The 15,556-nt window shown below is 44.0% G+C and overlaps 1 protein-coding gene across 1 annotated transcript in view; it reads left to right on the top strand.

Annotated features, from left to right (window-relative positions):
• Positions 1-15,556, top strand: part of cul4a (cullin 4A) — a 57,624-nt gene that overhangs the window by 22,024 nt on the left and 20,044 nt on the right. Inside the window, exons 9-13 of the mRNA XM_084307668.1 lie at positions 1,404-1,471; positions 4,750-4,868; positions 7,423-7,615; positions 10,556-10,660; positions 10,779-10,889. Of these exons, the coding sequence (XP_084163794.1) occupies positions 1,404-1,471; positions 4,750-4,868; positions 7,423-7,615; positions 10,556-10,660; positions 10,779-10,889 (596 nt within the window). The remainder of the gene's footprint in view (positions 1-1,403; positions 1,472-4,749; positions 4,869-7,422; positions 7,616-10,555; positions 10,661-10,778; positions 10,890-15,556) is intronic.

The following is a 15,556-nucleotide window of genomic DNA, read 5'->3' as shown; positions in this document are numbered from 1 at the left end:
ACTTCCTTATACAAAAAAAAAATACAAAAAATTTGTATGAATAACTACATATCGATACTTGGTGTCCCTGTATCGATACAGTATCGCCACGCAAAGTATCGCGATACTACTACGTATCGATTTTTTCCCCCACCCCTAAATACAGTACAATGTGATGAGGTACAACTTAGCTTAGCTTGTGGTGCCACCTTGTAGTGGTGAGGTGCAATGAGGTAAAATATACAGATATACCAGTACCAATAAATATAAAGTGTGTAAAGTGGGCCAAGTGGGTGCTATCGATGTGAAATCATTGTTGGATCAAAGTAGAATTGATGTCATATAGTCCTTACCTTAACTAGGAGGTATCCCAAAAAGAATATTCCAATTGTCTGATCGCGATTTCCAGTATTGATGTCGATCTGGTCCCTGACATGAAGTGGCACAAGATATGCCTGAACGTGTTTCGAAGTGGTCGGATGAAGCGATTTACTTGGCTTGGTCTAAATTCTCCGCCTGGACGAAATTAGATGTGACACACTGTGTGAAATAGGGTTTCAAAGGGTGGGCGATACTGCCACCTAGCAGGATGCGGCCGGTATTGCACTCTGGATCTCAGAATAATTTCCTATGGTAACACCGAGGTCCGTGAAGGCGTGAACCTGTAATGAATTAAAAAAAGAATTAATAAAAGAAAAGGCTACCATAACCCAACTATATTCTGGTATGGCGCTCAACCGCTGGCGAGATAACCCGACTTTACTCGGGTCTGGCGCCCAATGAGTTAAGAGTGCAATAAATGATTTTATTGAAAAAATAAGAATCGTGTGAGAGAATCGTGATCTCAATTCTTAGAGAGAAAAATCGTGATTCACATTTTTGCAAGAATCTTGCAGCCCTAATGTGTACAGATAATGTGAAAATAAGCCTGTTCAGAGCCTATTGTACTCCGCTTTATACTGCCCACCTCTGGTGTAATTATAGCACAGCAAAAAGGAAAAAACTGCAGGTAGCATATATAATGATGCATTTAGGATCCTCCTTAAGGTCCCAAGATGGACTAGTGCAAGCTATATGTTTGTGACAAAAATGTTCCTTCCATGCTCTGCTGAGGAACTTGATGTTTAAATGTATGTGTCGACTATTAGAGTAAAAAAACTAAATAATTTTTTTTAAACAGACTTATCAATGGCATGGTATTTTAACCTGGTCCAATGTTTTCTATAGCAGAAAGTAGCACCTTCATAGTAACTCATAGAAGCCCGGGCTGAGGGTCGCTTCAACTTCAAATCCTGTTCATGTCTGAGCGAGAAGACAAGAATTTGAAGGACAGACTTGAGATTGAAGCATCTTCAGCAGGTTTTATTTTTAAAACATATATTTACCTTGACAGCCTCTTCCTTTTCCATTTCATCATTTCACAGGAAACCACTAATCTCTTGTGTTGAAAAACAGCTTCTGGGAGAACATATGACTGCAGTTCTACAAAAAGGTAAAAAAAAAAAAAACATAACCGTACGTTATTCTGTGTAGGTACATATTTACATTAGTCTCTGTGTGTGTATATACTGTAGGTACATGTTTACATTGTGTGTATATACTCTAGGTACATTAGTTTACATTAGTGTGTGTGTGTGTATGTAGGTACATGTTTACATTAGTCTCTGTGTGTGTATACTGTAGGTACATGTTTACATTAGTCGGTGTATATACTGTAGGGACATGTTTACATTAGTGTGTGTGTATGTAGGTACATGTTTACATTAGTCTGTGTGTATATACTGTAGGTACATGTTTACATTAGTGTGTATGTAGGTACATGTTTACATTAGTCTGTGTTTGTACAGATACTGTACATGTTTACACTAGTTTCTGTGTGTGTGTGATACTGTAGGTACATGTTTACATTAGGGGCCTTTCTCACTCACCCATTCGGTTCCATTCCGTTCTGGTCCGTTCCGAGATCTGATGCGAACTCCCCCCCCCCCTCTCCCCCCTCTAGTTTGTGTACACACTCAGTCTTGGTGCGCTCTGGGTTTTGTTTACGGTTTGTGTTTTGAGCTTGTAAGCTTGCCGTAGGCGATGATGTCACGCTCGAAAATGTAAACGGGAAGAATTTAACACACGGTGGAGATGGATGCTGATATAAAATAAAACAAATAACCAATAAAATGAAGTTATATTTGAACCTCTGTTGTCAAGCCTTGTCAATATAACCCACCCCCTTTTCTCACGAATGGATGGTGTTGTAGAGTTCGCTTTTGAGCGTTTCCCAGGGCTAACGCTAAGCTAATGGCTAACGCTAGTTAGCTTAGCCTAGTACTAGTCTAGGGTGACCATATTTTGATTTCCAAAAAAGAGGACATGCCCCTTCTGCAGCTTCTGTTTAATCTTCCATCTATTAATTTGCTTAGATTTTTCAGGTCTGGTCAATTTGAGCATAGTGTTATTCACAGTCAAAGATAAAAAAAAATTTGTATTGATATTCTCATTTGGTTCATTACAATTTACTCAAGCCTAGTAACAGACACAGTATTTCTGACACTGGGAATACATTCCCTGCGATCCATAGATGTCCCTAGAATCAGATACCAAGAACATGCAAATGGACCATATAAAAAAAGTCTGTAATGTGTATTCTACGTTCTTATGGAATGAATGAAATAAAAAAAAAAAAAAAAAAAAATGTGTAATTAATTTTGAGTTAATTTTCATAACGCAATACTTTGCTGTGTAATTAATTAATCTAATTAACGCGATAAACTGACAGCCCTAATTATTTGACTATATAACACAACAATATCTCTCTATAACCAAAGACAAACCAAAGTTAACAATCAGCATGCTTGATTATGCCTAGAATTATCTGACAAATCTCAATGGCACAATAATTACTTAAAAATCAACCTGTAACAAAATAATAGCTCTCTTTTCAAGTCTTACTGGACAAAAATAAATAACAAAATATATAAAATAATAGAAAATAGAAAATCCAGTTAACAAATATCCTTTTCAGACTTTTTGCCATGTTTCAATGAGATATTGTGCAATGGTTTCTGCCGTCTCATTTGGTGTATTTAACCTAGATTAATTTTGTTTGCATGCCATCCCTCTTCCAGTCAAAGTACTGTATTATGATTGGGAATATTTTCACTGCTCCGTGGTTACTCCTGTCTGTAGAAACACCACAGTACTGGATATGATTTGAGCGCTTCATGTGCGACATCAATCGAGTCGAGTGGGGCGCTATAACACATTGGCTTCGGATTTAGTGCACGCACTACTGAACTTCGCCTCCCATTTGTTCCGACGGGTCGGTACATTTGGAATTTCTTCTTCAGTTCATCTGTTAAAAGTACATTCTTTGGCATTGTGAATGTGAGCTGCGCGCCTGCGCTCCACTCTGTCCTCTCTTCCTCTGTTTGTGCGAGACTGCTGCGAGTGTAGTAGAGCCGCCCACAAAGCTTCTCAGGGATTACGTCACACACGCAACAGAGTACCGTAGTATTCTGTGCCATGCGCCAGTCAATTTAAGTACATGCAAACGGTCCGTGAAAGCCGGACATTATCATGAATTTATAAACCCCCCCCCGGACGGCCCGGACAGGGCGTGAAAAGAGGACATGTCCGGTCAAAAGAGGACGTTTGGTCACCCTATACTAGTCTAGCCACTGTAGCACTTATTTTTCAGCAAAGAACGTGCAATAAACAAAACGGATACATTCACTGTGTGTTCTGCCTCTCATTTGTTGATGAAACAAAACTAACATCAACACAATTGAACACCAAAAGCGGAGTTTAGTCTCATAGGTGCTGATTTTGTTAGCTTACATGCTAACGTGAATGGAATATGCCAGTATAATAGTATAGCATTGTGGCAAACGCTAACGGCTAACACTAGTTAGCTTAGCCTGTTCAGCAGCTAACATTATCCCATCGCTCGTGGCAATTATATTGCATGTCATTGATCTACTGGTCGACCACGGCCGACTGGATGGGCACCACTGGTCTAATAGAAATAAATGCATTTGAACATTGTCCAGTTGTTGCTGTGTGTTATCTGCCCAAAATTCAAGCAAGCATGAAGCATGACAGTAACGACGCTGTGTGTGTCAGCACGTTGATACAGAAGCCTCCTGTGTTTTGGTACAAGCTTGTACACCACGCCCCCCGCTCCCACCGGCGCGCACTCGAAACCACCTATTTCAAGCGTCCCAGGTTCACCGCCCCCGGGGACGAATCAGCGGGGGACGGGGGTGAGCGTTCCCACTCAGACAGACACACCCCTTTTGGGCGCGACCCGGCGCTGATTCGGCCCCGAGTAGTGAGTGAGAAAGGCCCTGTGTGTGTCTGTATGTAGGTACATGTTTACATTGGTCTCTGTGTCTATGTAGGTACATGTTTACATTAGTCTCTGACTCTCTGTGTGTGTGTGTGTGTGTGCGTCTGTATGTAGGTACATGTTTATATTAGTCTATGCTAGAGATCTAAGATGGATGCTAGAGAGATCATATGAAACTAGAAATCACAAGGACTTTGTTGATGCCGTATAATTTCATGTAGGGCTAGAGTAGACTATATGACCAAATCATATCACAATATTTGATTGTAGGCAACTTTAATTGTAGGCCAGGGCTTCTGGGAAGCACCAGACACATTGTGACACATCCTTCCCTCCAATATTTTGAATGACAAACTGATGCCTTTCCTCCTTTTTCTTATGATGGAGTTGTGTTCACTGTCTTGTGTTGTGTGTGTGTTTAATGTCAGGTCTGGGCATCTTACTGGATGGGAACCGTGTGACTGAGCTGGCTCTGCTCTACCAGCTCTTCAGTAAAGTGAAGGGAGGACTCCCTACCCTGCTGCAGTTCTGGAGGGACTACATCAAGGTACACACACACACACACACACACACACTAGTCTCACGTTGTCAGACCCACCGTCTTACGTTATCAATACCGGTGTCAGGAGTGTCTGAATTACAGGTCAGCATGTCTGTTTTATCTGTTTTATTTTTTTATTTATTTCAAGACTTTATTTTTAGTATGGTACAGGTAACTGCTGATTGCATCATGTTTAACACATTCGGGGCCATTGGGATTAGACGGGGCCCACTCTAGGAGGCCAGCTTTTCATTACAACGTTTCACTGTGCGTGAGGTTGTTTGTAGAGCTAAATCTATATTTGATATTATTGCTATGTGTCCATTGTCATTGTCAATTGACAGTATAAACCTTTCCTTCAATATGCCATAAAGAAATAATTTTTTCATCAATACATTCCCGTTTTAGAGCGTCGTGAATATGAACGTTATATCGGAATGGTCTGGTATAATTCCTGCAGCGCTAGTTATAGGGCGCTAAGCTAATAACGTTAAATCGATTGGCGTTTCGGCCCTACACAAGCTAGAGTTAAAAATCTAAATGCATATGATCGGTATCATGTTCCACCATGAATGCATGAAAGGGGGGGTGGGGGAAGTCGTTTCTGATTATTGATTACCAATAACTGCATTCGTTATTGCAACAAGATGCGCTGACCGGGTGGATGGCTATGAGAACAAGGCCCTATCAGGCTGAAATTTACGTCAAATCGCTCTTACCTGTGGCCGGTTGGATTCCAAAAAGAATTTCCCAGTTATTTGATCGCCATCTGGTAGATCCATATGTCCATTGGCTGATGCTATATTCCTTTACTGCATACTGAATTCGGCGTCGCAAAAAGTATTCCAGGCGATCTGGTGAAGCCATAGCTTCAGGCTAACAGAATAGTATACCCGGAGCGGGAAAAAAAAGTTACACCCGGTCTGCAACAGGGGAAACTGCATTCTCGAGACAGCGCCAATACCAGGATCTGGCCGGTACTGCACTTTCGGAGTCCCAATATGCCTTTTCCAGCCAAAATACAGCTCTGTGACAACATCCGGGATATTAAAATGGAATAAAAGCAAAAACGAGTTTGACACGTGTGTATATATACGTGGTTGGCCTTCAAAGGTCGGCTCCCAAACACGTATACGTGGTTGGCCCCGAACCAGTTAAGGCTTGTTTTCATTGTTTACAACTTTGAAATAGAAATGAATAAATACAAATTCTGAGCCAAACCAAACTGTGTAAATGATGTAATCTACAATTAGAGCTCGGTAGAATTAATAAATGTTAACGCACAAATAATCGAAAACCAAATAGAAAACGCGGCCTCAAAATCTAAATTCGTATGGAATCTGAAAACGTGTGTATTGTTACACCACCTCTATTGTTACACCTCTAGCAGATACACTAAGGCTGCGGTTACACCTTAGTTTTGTTTTCTGATGAGTTTCGCTTTTCCAGGTCGCAACGTAGCGGTAGTCGAGTAAGACATACGTTTTGCAACCTGAGTACAGTGATGTAGTACACTGCCAAAGCAGTAGGTGGCGAACATGAAGGCAATTTTCAACCAATCGGAACTTGAATGTGCCAATACACTTCCTGCAAAGAAAATGTCAACTAGGCGGGCGCCGCCATCTTTAAATGCCTATTTACCCAATGCAGCACTTATTTTTCAGAAAAGTGTAATAAAAGTGCAATAAACAAAACGGATACATTCACTGTGTTCTGCCTCTCATTTGTTGATGAAACAAAACTAACATCAACACAAGTGACCACCAAGAGCGGATAGTTTAGTCTCAAAAAGGATCGGCAATGTTGTTAGCTACATTGTTAGCTACATGCTAACGTGACTGGAATATGCCAGTATAACAGTATAGCATTGTGGCTAGAAGCTAACGCTAGCTCACGTTAACCAGCCAGCACCAAACTGATGATATCGGGAGCTATCAGTAGCTAGATAACATTAGAGACAACGCTGTGTGTATTAAACAAAGGTGAATAGATGACTGGGCCATTTTGTTTAATGCTTGTTAAGATTGAAAGAGGAGCTTGAGCTAACAGGGTCTGATAGCTAACGCTAGCTCACGTTAGCCAGCGGCAGTGCTCATCCAATCGGTAATGCTAGCAGAATGAATGGATGTAAACTTTATTTAACATATTGCATAATGGGTACAATACAATACGGCTCAATACAAACAATTGTTAAGGGAATGCAGACTGTTGTAGCTTGGACTGGGGTCCTTATAACAATAACTTGACAACACATGGTAGCTGCAGCTATTTGGGACAGCTCTGTTGTCACCGGAAGGGCACGCAGATGGTATCTACTGCGCATGGGCGTTGAGCAACAACGGCTCCGTGCAGATTACACGACATGTTGTCGGCGAGTTTTGGCGCTACTCCAAAACGGAAAACACAATTTAGCGTTTTCAGTAGGGCCACAACGTATCCGGCAAAAACGGCATTTCTATGTAATGGGGACAGCAAACGTATTCAAAAACGTATAAAAACGAGCACAAAAACACTGTGTGTAACAAGGGCCTAAGTACACTAATATTTTCACTGGTCTCAGTCCTTCGGAGGAGAGATTGTAGGTACGCCAGAGAAGGACAAAGACATGGTACAGGACCTGCTGGACTTCAAGGACAAGATGGACAATGTGGCCCACGGCTGCTTTGGACGCAACGAGAGTTTCATTAACGCCATGAAGGAGGCCTTCGAGACCTTCATCAACAAGAGGCCCAACAAACCTGCCGAGCTCATCGGTAGGTAGAGAGGCAGACGAGGAAGACCACATCATAGCGTACATCTATCTAACTAATGTGGAGCAGTTTTTACAGATTTGTCAGTCAAATGGACTATGAACAGAATCCTATTATTAGTCAACTAAGAATTTCCTTATAGTGACAACTTCCATGGTGTATGTGGACTCTGAGCTGGTGTTTGTTGTCTCTCCAGCTAAGTATGTGGACTCTGAGCTGGTGTTTGTCTCTCCAGCTAAGTATGTTGATTCTGAGCTGGTGTTTGTTGTCTCTCCAGCTAAGTATGTTGATTCTGAGCTGGTGTTTGTTGTCTCTCCAGCTAAGTATGTGGACTCTGAGCTGGTGTTTGTTGTCTCTCCAGCTAAGTATACGGACTCTGAGCTGGTGTTTGTTGTCCAAGTATGTGGACTCTGAGCTGGTGTTTGTTGTCTGAGTATGTGGACTCTGAGCTGGTGTTTGTTGTCTCTCCAGCTAAGTATATGGACTCTGAGCTGGTGTTTGTCTCTCCAGCTAAGTATGTGGACTCTGAGCAGGAATATTGGTTGAAAACTGCTGGCTGTTCAGCCTGTTCTTGAAACTGCTGGTCGCGAGTCCGACTCGCGGTAGCTAACATTAACCAAACGCTTGGTTCAATAACCAATTAGGAATGAATTGACTGTCCTATCTATCTGCATAACAGATAATAACGTCATGGAATCGTTTGTTCAACCCAGTGGCCAGCGAATTAACACCAGCTAAAGAAACTGCGCTCAACACACACACACCACACACACACCACACACACACACACACACACACACACACACACACACACACACACACACACACACACACACACACACACACACACACACACACACACACACACACACACACACACACACACACACACACACACACACACACACACACACACACACACACACACACACACACACACACACACACACACACACACACACACACACAAAAAGAATATATGGCATATCTACTGCTCCAGAACCAGAACTGACCTGTCCTCGCTAACCGTGACCACTCAGTCTTCTTTCGGGATCAAAACGGCAGCATTTACGGCATCCGAATGCCCTTCGATTGGGTTTCGCTACAAGATCCATGTTTTTAGCAGATTCAAAGCGAAAACTTTCCGTAGCAGCAAAACAAGTTCTGGGGTTCAATCAGAATGTTAACACTTTGACTGCCGGAAAACGCTTAAAAGCGTCATTCCCGGCCATGCTCAAGTTGCCGGAGGACGCTTTACAGCGTCCTTATATCAATATTTCAAAAATCTGCGATCGGATTCATATTTCCCCTCCGCTGGCCTGAGATCCACCAGGACGACCCACTGAGCTCTCTGGCGGTTCAGGAGCGCCATCTGGTGGCCGATCGGCGCAATCGCTTAACAGGAAGTGCTATGGAGGTTGTGCTGGTCGGCCGTATTACTTCCGGGCACTCGCTATAGGTTCCGGGACTCGATCTCGACACACTACATAGCCATCGATTGCCAATAACTCGATAAACAACATGATTTGGACGTATATACCATTATACAAGCTGGAGATGGACCGGGTAAATCGACATCCCATAATGATAAAATGTCTACTCTACGATGATCGCCCAACGGCGCGTGGAGACTGGGGTGAGTTTTAGCGTGTAAAATTACCGTCTTCGATACTAACTGCTATTATCAACATTTGACCCACATTAGATGATTGGTATAACGCTGCCCACGGAATTATAAACGCCCCCTAGCCCATCCGGTCAACATCAGATGACGTGTAGTAACTTCTAGAAGTACGTCTAGTTGGAATTTTTTATATCGCGCTGATTGCCATAAAACTGTATTGCATCATCAATATAATGCATTTGGGGCTATAGATCACGTTCTGGAGAAAGCTGCAGAAAGAGATGAAAACATACTTATACATTAGACCATACTTTACTATGAATATGTGAATGAAAAAGTTTAACGTTGCTACACAATGAACAATACATATAGGACTTTGAATGGGCCCTAATAATGGCAATGTAGCAATAGAATTAAAAAAGTTATAGTCCTGCAAAGAAGGGGACTTTCTCCATAGACAAATAGAGCCGGCAACCTACGGTTGATAATGAATTTAACCCATGGCACCCAAAGTGTTAACTGCGCAACTGCGAGTGGAAACTTTCGAACACATGGCGTGAAGAAAATAGGCTATACACAACTATAATAATAATTATTATTATAAAAAATTAAAAACAGCCGGTGATGCGGTAATCAGCTTGACTCTGCAGTGGGCGTGACGTGATGGCGATATCGCGGCAGCCCTTCTCTGAGCTGGTGTTTGTCTCTCCAGCTAAGTATGTGGACTCTGAGCTGGTGTTTGTCTCTCCAGCTAAGTATGTGGACTCTGAGCTGGTGTTTGTCTCTCCAGCTAAGTATGTGGACTCTGAGCTGGTGTTTGTCTCTCCAGCTAAGTATGTTGACTCTGAGCTGGTGTTTGTCTCTCCAGCTAAGTATGTGGACTCTGAGCTGGTGTTTGTCTCTCCAGCTAAGTATGTTGACTCTGAGCTGGTGTTTGTCTCTCCAGCTAAGTATGTTGACTCTGAGCTGGTGTTTGTTGTCTCTCCAGCTAAGTATGTGGACTCTGAGCTGGTGTTTGTTGTCTAAGTATGTGGACGTATGTGGACTCTGAGCTGGTGTTTGTCTCTCCAGCTAAGTATGTTGATTCTGAGCTGGTGTTTGTTGTCTCTCCAGCTAAGTATGTGGACTCTGAGCTGGTGTTTGTCTCTCCAGCTAAGTATGTTGATTCTGAGCTGGTGTTTGTTGTCTCTCCAGCTAAGTATGTGGACTCTGAGCTGGTGTTTGTTGTCTAAGTATGTGGACGTATGTGGACTCTGAGCTGGTGTTTGTCTCTCCAGCTAAGTATGTTGATTCTGAGCTGGTGTTTGTTGTCTCTCCAGCGAAGTATGTGGACTCTAAACTGCGAGCAGGGAACAAAGAGGCCACAGAGGAGGAGCTGGAGAGAATCCTAGACAAAATCATGATCATCTTCCGCTTCATACACGGTCAGTTACACTCCCTTGTGCATATTTACATCTTAATTACACAAGTGTCACTTAACACCACGCAAGTTGTTACATTCTGACATCCGTCTGTGACTCTCTCTTTTTCTCTCCTCCACAGGAAAGGATGTGTTTGAGGCATTCTATAAAAAGGACTTGGCCAAGCGCCTGCTTGTTGGCAAGAGTGCTTCTGTCGACGCAGAGAAGTCCATGCTTTCCAAACTCAAACATGGTGAATCTCTTATTTGCTTATTTGTCACAAGTCTTAACTATTAGCCCCCCCTCATAGTCGATTAAACGGTTGGTTTGCTTGGTAAATGGACTGCATTTATATAGCGCTTTTATCCAAAACGCTTTACAATTTGTTCCTCACATTTGACCCATTCACTCTCACATTCACATACCGATGGCGGAGGCGACCATGCAAGGAGCAGTTAGGGATTAAGTGTCGTGCTCAAGGACACTTCGATAAACTTGCCCGGGAGGAGTGGGAATCGAATCGGGAACTTCCTGGTTACCAGACGACCGCTCTACCTCCCGAGCCCCACTTTTTTTTTGCTTTTAGTCTACCAATATTTTGTTAGTTGTATTTTATCCTTTTTTCCCCCTCCATGCTGAATTAATTATTCCCGCTAAAATTACAACTACATATCTGATAAGTTAAAGGTGCTGTAGATAACATTCAGCCACTAGATGTCGCAGTAGCACCAGCATGCCATTTATCCAATCGGGTGCATTCCACGTGGGGGAATGGGAAGTAGGGAGGCGATACATGCCTGATCCATTTAGGAGCAATACTTTTATTCCGCTCTGTGGATGTATTATTCTTTCAAAATTATTACTCTACATAAAATGTTTATCTATATAAGCACCTTTATATTTAAAAAATCATTATGCATTATAGCATGGTGAAATTTTTTTTTTTTTAGCGTTTATCGCTTTTCTGGTCAAGCATGACCGACAGAAACAGGTTGAAATGGGATGTAGAGCAGGGGAAGACATTCTGAGAAATGACGGCGGGTCCGGGAATCGAACTCGTGTCCCCCAGATCCGTGACGAGCACGGTTTTCCCCGACGCAGAGATAGCGCCGAGATATGCGGTGAGCTACGGGAGCTCCCCTGCATGGTGACATTTTACAGACAGTTTTACAACTAATCGGTTAAGTCGACAAATCCTATGACTTATTAGTTGACTAAAAATGTCTTTAATCAAGGACAGACCTTCTAACCATCAATCAAACCAGCTGTGATTGGATTTATTTTTCACACAAAGATTATTGTAATTTTTTTATCCGCTTTTTCTCATTTTTTTTCTATTTCTCCCATCCCGATTTCATATAGCCAATTCTCCCCTCCCCTGTCTTGAACGTTGCTAGACTATGCCTCCCACTGGTCGGCTGTAGTGAGGATAGAAGCCTTGCATCACGTGTCCCCTCCGGTACACGAGGAGGCAGCCTGTCTCATCTTTTCACCAGACAGCGCGGACTCTCAGGGTGCTTTCTCACTCACCATTCGGGTCCGTTCCGTCCTTGGGTGCGAACTTCCCCCTCCCTCTCCCCCCTCTAGTTTGCGTACACACTCAGTCTTGGTGTGCTCTGGGTTTTGTTTACGGTTAGCGTTTTGAGCGTGTAAGCTTGCCGTAGGCGATGATGTCACGCTCGAAAATGTAAACACAGGAAGAGTGCTAACACGGCGGTGGAGACTGGATGCTGATATAAAAGAAACAAAATAACCAATAAATATGAAGTTATATTTGAACCTCTGTTGTCAAGCCTTGTCAATATAACCCACCCCCCTTTTCTCACAAATGGAACTGGTGTCGTGCAGTCCGCTTGAGCGCTTTCCAGGGTTAACGCTAAGCTAACGCTAGTTAGCTTACGCTAATGCTAGTTAGCTTAGCCTATTACTAGTCTTATCTAGTCTACTAGACCTATCTACTAGTTAGCAGCTAACATTAGCCCATCGCTCGCGGCAATTATATTGCATGTCAGTTGATGGAACTGGTGTCGTGGATTCCGCTTTGAGCGTTTTCCAAGGTTAACGCTAAGCTAATGCTAGTTAGCTTACGCTAACGATAGTTAGCTTACGGTAGTCTGTTCAGCAGCTAACATTAGCCCATCGCTCGCGGCAATTATATTGCATGTCAGTTGATGGAACTGGTGTCGTGGATTCCGCTTTGAGCGTTTTCCAAGGTTAACGCTAAGCTAACGCTAGCTAACGCTAGTTAGCTTAGCCTGTTCAGTAGCTAACATTAGCCCATCGCTCGCATGTCATTGATCTACCGGTCGATCACGGCCGACTGGTTGGGCACCACTGGTCTAATAGAAATAAATGCATTCGAACAAGAAACCAATGTATAGACATAGCAATGGCAAAAAAAATTGCCAGGCCTAATGCGAGCCAGGGAAGTGTTGTGCTTTGTAACGTGGCTTCATGTTTTCATCCACTGAGCTGTGAGGCTCCACATGCTTGTTTGGTTGAGGTCTGAACTCGCAAATTGATCATAAATATAGTTTTTGTGGGTATTGTCCAGTTGTTGCTGTGTTTTTATCTGCCCAAAATTCAAGCAAGCATAAAAGCATTACAGTAACGACGTTGTGTCAGCAAGTTGACAGAAGCCTCTCCCGTGTTTTGGTAGAAGCTTGTACACCACGCCCCCTGCTCCCACTAGCGCGCACCCGAGACCACCTATTTCAGCGGTCCAGGTTTGGAGCGAGTCAGCGTCCCGGGGGACGGGGGGGGAGCGTTCTCAGTAGAATGAATGAATGAATGACGCACCCTTTTCTGGTGCGATCCGGCGCTGATTCGACCCCGAATGGTTAGTGAGAAAGGGCCCTCAGTGGCGAGGAGTAACGTGTGGGAGGCTCACGCTGCCCCTGATACTTCCGGTCTCTGCTGTACAGGCGTCACCCAACCGACCTGTAGGAGTCGCTGTCCACAACGTCCAATCCCCACCCATCGACTTTCCACCCGCTACCAATTGAGATAGTATGACGACTGGCCCAAGCCGGAGGCAACACTGACTCAGGGAGTCGAGACCGGAGTCTCTTGCATTGGTGACGAGCGCAATCTCCACTACGCCACCCAGCCGCCCCACACAAAGAGATTCTTGTTCTTTGACATAAATGATGCTAAATGTTACGAGAAGACGTTTAATACTATAATGGGAACTCATCGGCACATTTAGGCTTTATGTCATGATCGTTTTTGTAGGAGCAAGTGACTCACGACTTGAGGTGGTCTTTGCTGTGTCATAACCATGAGGCTCTGTGTAGGAGTTTTTGTGAAATACAAGACAAGACTTTGTGTCAAGTGAAGTGATCGTGGTGCGATTTAGGCAACACAAAGGAACCGTCTAACCACTGCTCCCCAGACCTGGAGTTTATCACGATAAAATGTCGACCCTTCTTCCTCCCAAGAGAGTTAACGTCCATCATCCTCATCGGAGTGTACATTCCACCACACGCGAACACTGGGGTCGCACTTTCAAAACTTCACGACGAGGTAAACAAACTCCAGGCAGCTAATGTTGACGCTGCCATTTTGGTTTTGGGTGATTTCAACAGCGCGCGTCTTAAAAAGGTGCTGCCGAATTTCTATCAGCATGTGACCTGTCCCACCAGAGGCGAGAACATATTAGACCATGTATACTCGCAATTTAAGAATGGGTACAAGTCACAGGCTCTTAGTCCATTCGGTAAAAGCGATCACGGCGCAATATTTCTTTTGCCAAAGTACAAACAAAGTCTCAAGCGAACGCCGGTGGTCTCGCGAGAGGTTAAGCGTTGGACCGTGACGTCAGAGGAGTCACTCCAAGCTGTACTGGAATGTACAGACTGGAGTGTATTCCGTGATAACACAGCCAATATTAACGAATACACCGAAACGGTGATTGACTGTCTGTACTCGGGTAGAAGAAACAATCCCCTCCACCAAAATTAAAATCTACCCAAATCAAAAGCCCTGGGTAGACAAATCCGTCCGTGAGGCTTTGAAAGTGCGCACATCAGCATACAACACCGGGCTGGTGACAGGCAACATGGAAGAACACAAGATGGCAAGATACAACGTCAGGAGAGCAGTAATAGAGGCAAAACGGCGTTACAGGGATAAAATTGAACTTCAGTTTGAACAGGCTGACTCTAGAGGCATGTGGCAGGGCCTCAGAACAATGACAAGACTACAAAGGCACCCCCCTCAAACTGAACAGTGACATCTCCTTAGCAAATGATCTCAATTCCTTCTATGCGAGGTTTGAGGCTGTGAATAACAACACCAGCCTACAAACCACGGCAATGGGGGGGGGGGGGGTCTGCTGATGGAGACTCAGTGTTCAGGGTAACAGAGCATGAGGTGAGACGGATCTTTAAAAAAGTGAATATCAGGAAGGCAGCAGGACCGGACGGCATCCCCGGCCGCGTCCTAAAAGTCTGTGCCGACCAACTGGCCCCGGTATTCACTGACATCTTCAACCTGTCCTTGGAACAGGCTGTCATCCCCACCTGTCTGAAGAAGTCCACCATCATCCCTGTACCCAAAAAATCTACGCCCGCTTGCCTCAACGACTACCGCCCTGTAGCCCTCACCTCCATAGCCATGAAGTGCTTTGAGAAGCTAGTGAAGGGCTACATCTGTTCCTCCCTCCCCATCAACCTGGACCCTCTGCAATTTGCATATCGCCCCAACAGGTCCACGGAGGACGCCATAGCCCAGGTGCTGCACACAGCAGCATCACACCTGGACAAGAGGCAGGGGAACTATGTGAGAATGCTGTTCATCGACTACAGCTCAGCATTCAATACCATAGTCCCCTCCAAACTCATAGCCAAGCTCAGGGACCTGGGCTTGAACTATGACCTGTGCCAGTGGGTCTTGGACTTCCTGACGGGCAGACCCCAG

Source organism: Notolepis coatsorum (genome assembly GCF_963971535.1).
Source record: "Notolepis coatsorum genome assembly, chromosome: 2".
NCBI lineage: Eukaryota > Metazoa > Chordata > Actinopteri > Aulopiformes > Paralepididae > Notolepis > Notolepis coatsorum.
Note: the sequence above shows the minus strand (reverse complement) of the source record. Positions and strands in the feature narration are given on the sequence as shown.